Here is a 13,548-nt window from a genome sequence, read left to right on the forward strand (position 1 = left end):
CAACCATTTTCTCTGGAACAGTAACTCGGTTCATTTGAAAACTTGCATATTCGTAATTTACGCATCATAAATTTTATCTTAAGCTAAAAATAAAGTCCAATCTCGAATTGGAAAAAATTTAATTTAAGCAATAATTGTCCACACTTTTTTCTCGAAAATAAAAGATAACTTAATAGGGTCTAAAATAAAATGTTATAAAAGATAATTTAATATGATCTAAGAATAAATTGTAATAATTTAATATGATCTAATCAAAATTTTTTGAAAATAATAAGAGGCAATTTAGGTTTTCGAAAATTCCTAGGAAAAATAATGAAAATTAATTTAATAGGACTTGATAAATTATGATAATTTAACAGAATCTGAAAATATTTGTTCGAAAATAATACGCGCTGAAAGATGCGTATACGTGTAAGAAAGAGAGAGAGATAAAGGTTTCCGATAAAAAAAAATGTTGGTAAAGAAACTCGTATAAAATGTTGCTTTCAAAGTACGGTAAAGTGTAAAACGGTAAAGTTTGTTAAATAGGCATTAATTATATATACCTCGACAATAGCGAACATTATCCGTTATTTTTTTCAAACAACATGCCTTGGCAGCTCTTACATTTCCAACCAACAATATCATTATTATGGCATAATTATTTCAGTCGAAGAACTGCGAGAACAAACACGCGGTAACTTTCCCAAGACGCGAGCTTAACACAGGAATAAATTCCAAAGTTTTGAGAGGAACCTTCTGGCTCCGCATGCCGGTTAAATCTGCGTCGCGATCCTTCTATCCCTCGTATACGTACATCTCTCTTTCTTACTCTTGTCGATTTATTCCTTCTTGTTCTTCTCGATACAAACATCGAATCGTTCTGTTGACGGTTTATCCTCTAAAGTAGACAATCATGATGTTTACACGCTTGTCAGTTGGATGAGAGCACGATGAATCTCGATAAATCGACAAGTTTATCAATTGTATACATTGATATAATTTAAATTAATATATCTCATTCTCGTAAATAATTGCACCGTTTTAAATATTATAAATTAATATTACAAATTTTTACTTGTTACGTGAATTACATAAATCATAATAATAAATTATAAAGTAAAATTTTTTTGTCTTTTTTTTTCTCAGAGACTTTACAAACGTAACAATGTGTTAATAATAATGAAATTTGATTTGGATGCGACTCATACACAAATAGGTAATATCTGTAATACAATTTTCAAATTACATTTGCGTTATTTGCGGATGTATTATATTACGCAACATGCTATACATTATACATCTTACAATAACTGGATTTGCCATTATATGTTTTTTCGCATCGCAACAGTATCGGTTGCGCGAAATGTATGTATGAAGAATAAATCGGATTGTGTCGATCAAAGCGATGCGATTTTAATATACAGAAAATAACGCATTTTATCAGTATTTTCCTCTCTTCGAGTAGCAAAATTATTACCGTGAAACAATTATCTTGCTTCAACGCTCATGGATAACTGTTCCCAGCTTCTTGTAGATCGTTTGCACCAAATTTATATCCCTCAATGGGAAAACATTGTCATATTAATTTTTCTTTCCATAAATTTCTCCATTAAAATTCTCTGGCAAAAGAATCTCATTTTTAAAGAGAGGGAAAGGAAGAGAGAAACGTCTGGTAATAAATGATATGCAAATATCAATATAATAAAATTAATAATACGTAATATATTCTTTCATGTTGATCTAATGTTAACGTTTTTTCTAAATAAATTTGTGCACGATACGAGAAAATTGGAAATTAAAAGTAAATTGATCTGCAAAGGAGGAATTTTTCTTTTTCGGAAAAATAAAACATTTTTAAAAGATAAATACGTTTTTAATGTTTTGATTTATATGAAATTTTATTTTGAAGAGCAAACTTAGATGCAGAATTATGTGTATTTATGTGTTTATTAAATACATACATATGCGTTTCGTTCGTAAGAGCCATGAGGCTAAACAATTTTTAACCGTATTATTTTCGAAGAAATAGGAAAACGCGAGCCAAACTTATTTCCACATTTTTCGTCGAGGGGAAGTGGAATATTTTTCGCAATTTAAAATATCACAATTTAAAATGAAAGAGATTATCGTCACGTAATTTCGCCTCTCTCTCTCTCTCCTTCCTTTTCGAGGAGAAGGGCGCGAATATAAAACATGCAATAACTACTGCCCGACCCGACTGTGTATTTACCTTCGGAATAACTTGGAAACTTTCACAACGACCTTCTGTTTCTCGAGCGACGCTCGCTCGCACCCTCTTTTCAGAGAGCGGTCTTTTCCGTCCGTCTTCCTTTTTGCAACTTAGCCTTCGAAAACCGCGGCGGCAAAATGTCTTCGACGATGAAAGAGAGAGAGCAGGAGTGCCTATATGCATCATAACGACTATAGGACGTAACGACGCACTTTGACTCGACAAACGACGGCAACTTTTGAATATTTTTAAGAGGATGTTTACGAGCGCGCGCTCTAAAGCAACGGTGATGGCTGCGAGACGATGAAATGAGAGTTCGTCGACGCGATAATGCCGAACATAATAGCACTTTTTCCACTGGAGTTTACAGCCGCGTCGCTACGTGCGCCATTACATTAGCTCTCGTTGCTAGACGCAACTCGTCTACTGATTAATATGACAGATAAGTTATAAATATTCAATGCAGCTTCGGAGATACGCGCGAGGATCTTTTTAGTAGCTTCGATCTCGAATTAATTTTTTTTCAATGGAATTTATTTCGAACGCAATAAAACGGTGTAATGCCCTACATTTCCTTCAGTGAAATCAATATAAAATACACTTGATGAGCAGATTTTATTGGTAGTTGAAATCCACAAATATTTACTAATATTTACGATAAATGCACCCATTTTTTATTAATTGAAGTATTCTAATTATGAGATTAATTTTTTTAAAATACCGAAAAGAATGTTTTTCCTCGAATATCGATAATGTCTCAAGTAACCATATTTCACAAAATAACTTTTTTTAATTATAAAATACGACGAAACATAAAAATTTATATTTTAATTTAATAGAAATATTAATTGAATATTTACAAGAATTGCAGCTTTCTTTATTTCTTCTAAAAAAGAGATATTGATGGATTGATATCCATTTGTAATGCCTTGACCTTTGCCTCTTCTCTCTATTCCTCCATCCTAATAGTTTTCCCTTAATACGTTTTATTTATTGTCTGTCAGAGAAAATAATAACAAAATGTTGGCCATATTACTTTTATAAGAGGTATTTTTGCATTTTTAAAGAAGTATATCGAATCATAAAAAGAATGTTTTTCCTCGAATATCGATAATGCCTCAAGTAACTATATTTTACAAAATAATTTTTTTTAATTATAAAATACGACGAAACATAAAAATATTTTAACTTAATAGAAATATTAATTGAATATTTACGAATATTCAAGAATTGCAGCTTTCTTTATTTCTTCTAAAAAAGATATTGATATCCATTTGTAATGCCTTGACCTTTGCTTCTTCTCTCTATTCCATCCTAATAGTTTTCCCTTAATACGTTTTATTTATTGTCTGTCAGAGAAAATAATAACAAAATGTTGGCCATATTAATTTTATAAGAGGCATTTTTGCATTTTTAAAGAAGTATATCGAATCATATCATACATATTGAAGAAAAAGTATTTGTATATGTTACGGTTATATTTTATAAATTATATCTTTGGAGAGAGAAATAAGTGAGAACACAATTTGACAATTTTTTGTATAATATATTTTTGTCAATAATTTTTCGTCAATATTTTAAATATTAATATATATTATAATATATATTAATGTAATATATATCAATATTATTGTTATATATTATTTTATATAATAGAATCAAAAATGATTACAAATTTATCAACAAATTTTACAATATTTTTTTCTTAAAAATTATTTTGTAATTTTTCTAATGTAAAATTGCATTTTGCGGTTTCCTGGTTGATTATCTTGACTCTCGTTTTAATAACATTTATTGATAAGCTCATTATGCCTGGTGCATTTTCTTGCCTGGAGCGTAATTAATACGTAATTAATATATTACATGGTTTTACTATGGTTTTACTCTATATTTTATCGCATAATTTTTTGCGCAGTTATATATAATTGTGATATTTAATTTTAAACTAAATATCTCAACGCGCAGAGGGAGAGCTCTGCATTTTATTCGTGATGAATGAGGAAAAGTTTGGAATGTCATAAATTAAAGTCTGCGTGCATAAATAGGAAATATTTTAGATGACCGCGAAGTAATTTTCGCTGCAAATTCTCCGAAATTTCAATGAGGCCAAAGTATAATTCGGATAAATACGCGTCCGAGAAAGGTCAGCCTTTTGAATAATCCCAAAGCGTACACTACGGCATCATCCTTTCTGGAAACCTTTAACAGGTGCTCGATCTCCCGACGAATAGATCGTAAAGGCGTGTCTGGAGGCAACGGGGTTGACGACTGTAATTCAAACGGATTATACCCTGGGGTGTCTGAGGGATGAGATCCAAATGAGTCGGTACCCCAGTGATAACGTCGGGTACTTCTACGATCTCGGCTCTAGACGTATTTGGTTTTAACGCGATATAATAGTGAAAACTTTGGCGCGAAATAGATTTCTAGCGTCAATATAACGCGGTGATTGATAAAGGAGACTTTGCAACACGATAAAATTGTATTTTATATAAGCTTCAATTTTTTTTTTAACGCGACTAGCTTGTTATAGACGCGATATAGACGCAGTGTAATTAAGACGCTTATTGTTGCAATTTTTATAATTCGTACAATTTTCATAATTCATACAATTAGACGATAATCGACGTAATTGTGCGCTACTTATTTCTGACCTTGCGACGTACAAATGGCGCGTGCTGCAACCGCAATTGTTTCATGGAATGTCAAAAGGTCAGCGAGGGAAACTTACACGAACTACAGTGATTAAACGGAATCGAAAGTTTCTTGGAAAAATACGACCCAGAACCTAAAATCTATGAAGTATAAACACATGATGCTGGGAAGCTGTTGGAGGGGAAAAAAAGTTTCGGAACTCGGTGCTCGAACGGAGTGCGGAAAAAAAGTTTACTCGCCACACGCGATTCCAGCGACTTTATTTCCAGCGAATTTATACTTGCGATTCACATGGAGAGCTAAATTACGCGGGAACACGCGTTTGTTGTATTAAGAGAGCGAAATTTGCATGTAAAGTACGCGGGTAATCTCGAAAGCGAAAGGCTTAACGTAAAATTGATCGATTGTAATAGGACGAGATAGAGATATCGCGTTTACTAGACAAATATCTCTCTTATCGATACAGTCAAGTGATGATTAGCACAATCGCTTGTTTATCACTTACGTGCTGCGAGGAAATTACCGATCCGTAATTACGCCATGCGTCAATTTGGCACGACTGTCAGTCGGTGCCGTCCTCATCCAATGACAAAAGACGAGAATTACGCGCTATCAAACGGAAGGAGAAATTCGGTCGACATGAAGGATTCCATGTCGTCGCCAGAGGGAAACAGAGAGAGAGAGAGAGAGAGAGAGAGAGAGAGAGGGAGAGAGAGAGGGAGTCGGGGCTGCTAATTCTGCACGTCTGTCGGGTGGACTGCATAATATGACGCGAAGTCGTGCATCGGCTATTCCCTGCACCGGTTTGGTGCAATATCCTTTATCTGTGATCACTATAGCACAGCTACGAGGGAGGCTAGAAGGACGGGCGATCGATACAATCTCAGGACGGGGGCGTCGTCGTTGCAGCTTGTTTATTGCTCGACTACCGCGGAAATTACGAAGCTACAATTACAAATTAGTGTACACTTGATTTGCCAAACAAGTAGCAACATGCTGACGGCGTAACCCGCAATTGCAGACCGGATTTAACTAGGTAGACTTTGGCCCGAACGACGTCGCGATTTAACGCAGCTGATTTTGCAGCATTTATATGAAAACGAATATTGGACCGCGTTAAGTAAAAAGCGGATTAAATAAAAAATAATGTGCGGGTATAATTAAAAAAAAAGTACGACCAATTTATAAAGGAAAATAAAAATGGGAGAGAGCATACATTAAATTAATAGGATCACGTGCATAATATATAAAATATAATTAAAATATAATTAAAAAGACTACGATTTAATTTATAAATAAAAAAAAAAATAATTACGGAGAAATAATATGCATCAAATTAATTTTCAATATCGAGAGAAAAAAGATGTGCTCATATTTTTAATAAATTAAATTTGTTATATCTGTATGCTTTTTCAGTTTGTAGGGATTTTCGGAAAACATGTCAGTGCGCTTTCGAATTTCTTTCTCGTGCGTCAATAGCAAAAATATTTCCTTTCAATTAGATGAATATTAGGAAACGATTACCGCGAATCTTCCCAGCTAACTTTATTCCAGAGAGTGACAAGATTAAGAACGTTTAAGGACGGCCGTCTCATTGAGATTAATTCTCTTAGCTCATAATTAAGATTAGGGTCCCTTTATTACAACAAATTTAAACGGAGATTAAACCGTCGACGTTCGCTTGCCCGTCTCTCGCACAGACTGAGAATCTTTATTACGTCCCGTGTAATTCTCAAGTATATCTGGATTGAAAAATAAAATGGCCGCCGCTCCTCTCTTTTCCCAGCAGACGCTCGGATAATTTTGCAAGTGTCATACGTTTTGATTGATAATCGCAGTATCCTATAAAATGATGAAATATATATAAAATCTATAAAAGTCGGAAAAATACATTGAAAATACGTTACATCCGGTTTCGCGAGCACACTTTACGTTAATTCTCTCTTGAAGCATTTCAATCGCACTACGTGATATTTTCAAATTTTAATGCTAACACATTTATCGCAAAATCGGCCCAGTTTCTCCAAACGAGAAGATAATCGAGGATTATAATAAAAATATAATGTAATGCATTTTAAAATGTATTTTATGATTTATATACGATATTTTTCTCCCCTGTGACGTAAACATTGACAGTTTTAATTAACGACCACCCATAAATCTGGATAGCGAAGAATATCCACGGGATATCTGCGTCGCGCACGTTCATTCGCGATCTCGTATTTCGTTTCCTTTTTTTCGTTTTTTTCTTCTTTTTTTTTCGTCCATCATTATATCCCCTTGTTTACTCTTTATTTACGGAACGGAGAGACGGAGAGCCGGCGATAATTTTGCGCCGCGAGGATGGGAAACGGCGAAACTTTTGATCGACGGCAGATCCGTGGCCGGATCAACTTTTATTATTTATCGTTACTTTAAAGTCCGCGGTCGGTTTAGTTGGGTTTTATGGTTACCTTTAATGGCACGCCCAATGTAGAACTTTCGAGAAACGACTCTTTACCTTCACCTCTTTATACGGTGCACTTAGCAGCGACCGAACAACCCCTTTTCATGGGAAATCGATGGAAAACGTATCAAGGCGACGAGAATGATGCGACATAGTAAGGGACGGAGGGAGAGGCGAGGGACACATTGTCGACGCGAATAGCGGACGTGTGGTAGTGAGATGTCACTGTCGTTTAGCCGGATACACAAAGAAAGCTGTTTTCTGTTTCAGCTCGGCGATACGTTAAATCCTGAGCTGCAGATCATCACCAGTGTGTTCAGCAAGGTCATACATCGGGGTGAGTACTATCACTATGAGTCGTGTGTGTGCTTCTCGTCGTCAAGGGAAGCGTGAAATGCTCCTCTTCCGCTGCTTTCCTAAATCAACCTGGAAATTCCACCGTCCTTTCGGCTCTCTATTGCGTAATATCACGCTCGGTTGTATCTCGCCCGACGACGTGATAACTTTTTCTTCAACAGCGTGATGGCGAAAACGGAGCTCCATCGGATTCCGTGATAACATTGCTCGCCTTTTTTTTTTAAGGGTATCCGTTTGACTTGGTGTCTTTTGGTAATCTCCTTTTCCCTCTCTTCTCTCTACGCTAACCTTAATTTATATTAAATATTCCAGGCTCGAATTAGTTTTATCCTGATTTATCAATTAATCGTGCCTTTTTACATTTCGTTACTTCAATTTAATTTAATTGTAAAATTAATAATTTTACAAATAATTAAATATAATTGCTATACAAAAGTGTAAATTGTGGGTAAATATCTATTATCAAAAGCAATTGTGAATTTGTAGGATCTGAAATTGATAGAAAATACGAAGGATATTTCTAAGATGGAGTTTTATCGAATTGCACGATAACATCGTTCGCTTTTTTTGAGGGTATCTTTTAATCCTTTCTCTCTTTTTGTAAGTGCACTATTTTTTATTATTAAATATTTTAGATTTTAATAAAATAATGTCATATAAATCGTATCTTTTTACATTACATTTCATTAGTTCCAGATTAAATCAATAATCGGATTTTATAATAATATCACTCGCTATTTTGAGAGCTATTCATTTGACTTGGTATCTTTTGGTACTCTTCTTTCTGCACCATCATTAATATTAAATATTCCAGATTCATATCCCGATCTGAATTACATAAATCGTGTCTTTTTACTATTTCATTACTTCCAGATTAAATAAATAATTTTATAATTAATTAAATATAAATTACATACAAAAATATATAAATATCGCTTTATTATCAAACAATTATGAATTTGTGAGATGTTTTGAAATTGACAGAAAATACGAAGAATATTTAAAATGGAATTTCGGGAGATTCCACAATAACATCGCTTTTTTGAAGGGCTTTGGATTCATTTGACTTGATATATCTTTTGATATAACTTTTCTTTACATGTGCTATAACTTGAAATAATTAAATATTCCAAATTTTAATCAGTTTTATCTCGATATATATCATGTCTAAATCGTGTCTTTTTATTATCCAGTTTAAATAAAAATAAAATTTGTTTTTATCACCCAAATTAAATGAATAATTTTAACTAATTAATTTATATATGATTAATTTTAAATTAATTTATATATTACTTAATTTATAAAATTTTTTTTAAATGTAAATTGTGTGCAAATATCGCTTCATTATCAAACAATGATGAATTTGTAAGATGCTATGAAATTGACAGAAAATACGAAGGATATCTAAGACATTCGAGATGCTCGATTTTGAATAAAATTTCGTATTCAGCGCGTTTTGTAAAATGACATCGACATCCTGCCTCTTTTGAACGGCAGTGAATACAGCTGGTATGTCATTGACGGCCAGACGAATCAAGCGACGTGTAATAATTATCCATTCGTGATCGCTCTCGCGTTGATGCTTTTTACAGCGTTTTTACGCTGGACGATGTAACTACGTCGTATTGTGTCATCGGAATGTAAATCCTGAATGAACTCCAAATGCAAGAGCTCGATACTAATTTTCTGCAGTGCCGCCTAAATATGAAATCGTCTCGGCTCTTTCACTGCATTAACGGGCAATCTGATAAATACGTATATGACGTCACTTGAAAGAGGAAATTTGGAAAAAATAATGAGAGATTGTCATAGATAACCCGATTGTCTCGTACAGATTCGCGCGGGCAGATTTTCCGAAAGAAATATTTTCATCTCCGAAACACTTGGCGAAGATAGATTTAAGAAGCCTCGCATTTTTCAGGCATGGATATTTTCTAAAGGATGGATATTTTCTAATGGATTTTCCTTTACATCTTAATCTTGCCATTTTTACGAAATTTTTAAAGGTTTTTTTTAAACGCCGATATACCGCCTGATCGTAAATGCCGATACGACCGATCGCGAAGATCCTCCATAAAACTTGCTCGGGTCAAAGACATTTAAAGGGGTCAAACGCAGAAGGTTTCCTCGGGCTAAAAGTGTCTAAGTATCGGCGGTAACCGAAATTCTCGGCTCACCCGACTGGAAGTCCTGAGAGATGAAGCTGCAATTATTAGTGAGGCCCCCTCAAAAGACCAGTCTCTTTGAAGAATGCAATGAGGGAGGAGATACGCGCTTCACGCATCGGATGCTCGGGCTTCGAGCGGAAAGCTTGGCCGGATACTGCGGTCCGCTGGAGTTAACTGCGGATAATAAATAAAATGTCGGTGTGGGAAGAGAAAGAGAAAGAGAAGAGTGTGTCGGTTTTCTGCCGGCGATATCCGAGTGAAGCTTAAGGGGCGACGGAGACGACGGTGAATGGCACTCGAGTCGCCGAGTCGAGAGAAAAACCTCCTACGGAGAGGAAAAGGCGAAGGGGGCAAAATGACTCTCTTAAGATAAAGAGTCACTTCGTCAACCGACGAGTATTCGCGCCGGCGAATGCGTCTTCGATGTTTGCGTCTACGTCGTCGAGAAATAAAGTAGAATGCATTGTTTTTTTTTCTTCAAATTCGCATTTATATAAGAACGCTGTGTGAGATTTGTATTCGATTGAATAAGTTGGATATAGCTCTCCTGGAGCCACAGTTAATGACAGGAACGTAATCTTTAAATCTGAAAAAAATGAAATATATATTATATCAATATATGTGTTTGTAGCTGAAGCATTTTTTTAAATTTATTGTATACTTGTCAAAAATATTGCAGCTCCAAAAAATACAGAAAACTAAGTTCTTTCCCTGTTTTAAATAAAATATGAAAAGCGTATATTATCTTTTATTCTTAAAATTAATTAATGTACAATTATTATAATACTGTTTACAATGTTATGAATGCTTTTTGATACAATCACGTTAATTATAAACGATTTTTATGTATATATTGTTACGGCCCTGATCCCCTTCCCTTCATCGGGACGGCGCCGATTAACGAAAACAAGCGCGTTGTCAAGAGGTCGTTGACAGGAGCGCCTGTCACCTGAGTTCGGTTCCAGCTGTCAAGCTGCGCGGACGTGTTTGTGTATCGTGCCGAGCCGAATTACGAATATTGTGTTAAAGCGTTCTGTGATTACGTTGTAGTGTTCTGTGTTGTGCATTAAAGAGTTCCGAGTTCCTTGTAAAAGTGTCTATCCATTTCGCGCGACTCGCGAGCGGCCGATCTCTCCGCGCGTCTTCGATAATAATCGAAGTCCTCGCCGCGGGCGTAACAATATCAACAATATATATTATATAGGTGTATTATCTACTTCGTTTCTCATCATACCTACCTCAGCAAATGCAGGTATATTTACAAAAACAGATTCAAATATCAATAATAATTTATAATAATTTTAAAAAACCTGTCAAGAATGTCAAGAATATTGCAAGTAAAGAGAGACTATTTTGATTAATCAAATATGTAATATTTCTGTTATTATTTGTTATCATTTTTAATTTAAAAAATTTTTGATATTAAAACATAAAATAACAATAATAAAATATAATTTGATGCTATTTATACATGTTTTTTCATTAAAGTAATGGCTTTCTTTAAGTAATGCAATACTTCTTGATCAGTAGTATAAATTGTAACTTTGCAGACTAACAAAAAGATCAAAAGAAGGCGTCTTGAAGGCGCGCGTTTAAAGGTCGGTAAGATATATTTAAATAGCTTTTTAGACATCTTCCAGGGACGTATGTTGTCTGGGTCTTTAACGAAGCAATATCTCGAAAGCCATTTTTCTTATCCGCTTGATGAAAAATTATTTGTATCGTAATACGTGAATTATAAGTATACTTTCCATTAAGAATGACAAGGAGCAAAAAGAAGCGGTGCGTGAGTATGAATAACGAGGGAACATTTTAGCGGAGAGTAAGAGTAATGAAGAAAACGCGAACCAACGCTGCAAATTACTTACAGCAATGCTTTCCCGTGAGCATTTAAGTAAGCGGAACAATGTTGCTAGACAAGTAGTTAATAAATTTCCAGCTTTCTAATTGCCATAGAGTAATTAGTATACCTATCTTTTGAGAAGGAGAAAAAAATTACTGAGAATTCGTTGAAACACCCTGCAATATTTCCTAATAATAATAGATAGAGCGCAATATTGAGAAAAATATTTATTTCATACAATGAAATATTCATTTCATTCTCTCTCTCTCTCTCCCTCTTGTTTTAAATATTAAAATTAAACAGATAGTTATACATCAAGGGAACGCGCGATTCACGCAAGTGATTTTACCGGGACGCAAATTGCGCCCGACGTGAAATCGAAATACGACCCCCTTACATCTTCGCCGCTTTCTTCCCCGCCTTCTCTCCGCTCCAGATTCCATCCTCGGCGCCAGGACCGATTTGCATCCGCCGAGAGAGCGACAAGAACCTTCTCCTTCAATTCGCGTGGCATAATTCGGCGAATACCACGGCTGGTCGCATCGCTCGACGAGGAAGAAAATAAACTTTACGACCCTGATATTCTCAGTCTTGTGCGTTCAGTCAAGAGAGAAGGCGAGAGGTCCACATCCCGAAGGGATGCCGTTCGGTCGCGAGGGTCCCCCCCATATAAGGCTCGTCCTTCGTTAAACGATTCGACCTGGAAGCGTGCCTGGTGCTTTTTACACGATTAACACGATCAACGCTCCGGGCGAATATTGGGAGCATAGGTGAAGTCGGGGATGGGGAGAGGGGGAAGGGGGTCGATTTACAAGGGACGAGGATGTCACACACTCCGGCCGTCCGGTGTGTGCATAAATCTGTATGCAGGACCGGGCACGGCTATGTGTGTATTTTAATCAATACCCTGTTGACACCGCGACCAGGGAACATAAATCATAAGACAATGGAAAATGGCGCGTGGGGGAGGAGCTACAGCTGGGATCTAAGTATTCCATTGTCGTGTACGCGCCGCGAGAGGCACGCTGCACATACAGCGTGGCCCACAATGGTCGGTGTGTACGCGAGAAATTTATTTAACTCGAGCTTTTCTCTCATTAGCTAAGCGTATTTTTCTCCGGATGCTCGCTTGATAGATGGATATTTTAGACAAGGATTTTTTTTACTCAACACGAATGATGATAAGTTCTTGAGTCAGAGGGGGAGAATTCCTTCAAGTTTATTTTCGCCGAAAATTTAATATTAGAGATACATGTGTAGACGTAAATAAAGTGACGAGTGAAGCAAAATAATTTTGTAATGGATGTTTTAGACAAGGATTTTTTTTACTCAACACGAATGATGATAAGTTCTTGAGTCAGAGGGGGAGAATTCCTTCAAGTTTATTTTCGCCGAAAATTTAATATTAGAGATACATGTGTAGACGTAAATAAAGTGACGAGTGAAGCAAAATAATTTTGTAATGGATGTTTTAGACAAGGATTTTTTTTACTCAATACGAACGATAATAAGTTCTTGAGTCAGAGGGGGAGAATTCCTTCAAATTTATTTTCGCCGAAACGAAAATTTAATATTAGAGATACATGTGTAGACGTAAATAAAGTGACGAGTGAAGCAAAATAATTTGTTTAATGGATATTTTAGACAAAGATTTTTTTACTCAACACGAACGATGATAAGTTCTTAAGTCAGAAAGGGGAATTCCTTCAAATTTATTTTCGCCGAAAATTTAATATTAGAGATACATGTGTAAGCATAAATAAAGTGACGAGTGAAGCAGCAAAATAATTTTTTTAATGGATATTTTAAACAAAGATTTTTTTACTCAACACGAACGATGATAAATTCTTGAATCAGAGGGGGAGAA

At 35.4% G+C, this 13,548-nt stretch overlaps 1 protein-coding gene across 3 annotated transcripts in view; it reads left to right on the forward strand.

Moving 5' to 3' along the window:
- LOC105256766 (carbonic anhydrase-related protein 10) overlaps positions 1-13,548 on the forward strand; it is a 156,572-nt gene that overhangs the window by 128,648 nt on the left and 14,376 nt on the right. For all 3 annotated transcript variants that reach the window (XM_011266977.3, XM_011266978.3, XM_011266979.3), the window contains exon 6: positions 7,584-7,650. In XM_011266977.3, the coding sequence (XP_011265279.1) occupies positions 7,584-7,650 (67 nt within the window). The remainder of the gene's footprint in view (positions 1-7,583; positions 7,651-13,548) is intronic.

Source organism: Camponotus floridanus, unplaced genomic scaffold (genome assembly GCF_003227725.1).
Source record: "Camponotus floridanus strain SB8 unplaced genomic scaffold, Cflo_v7.5 scaffold163, whole genome shotgun sequence".
Lineage (NCBI taxonomy): Eukaryota > Metazoa > Arthropoda > Insecta > Hymenoptera > Formicidae > Camponotus > Camponotus floridanus.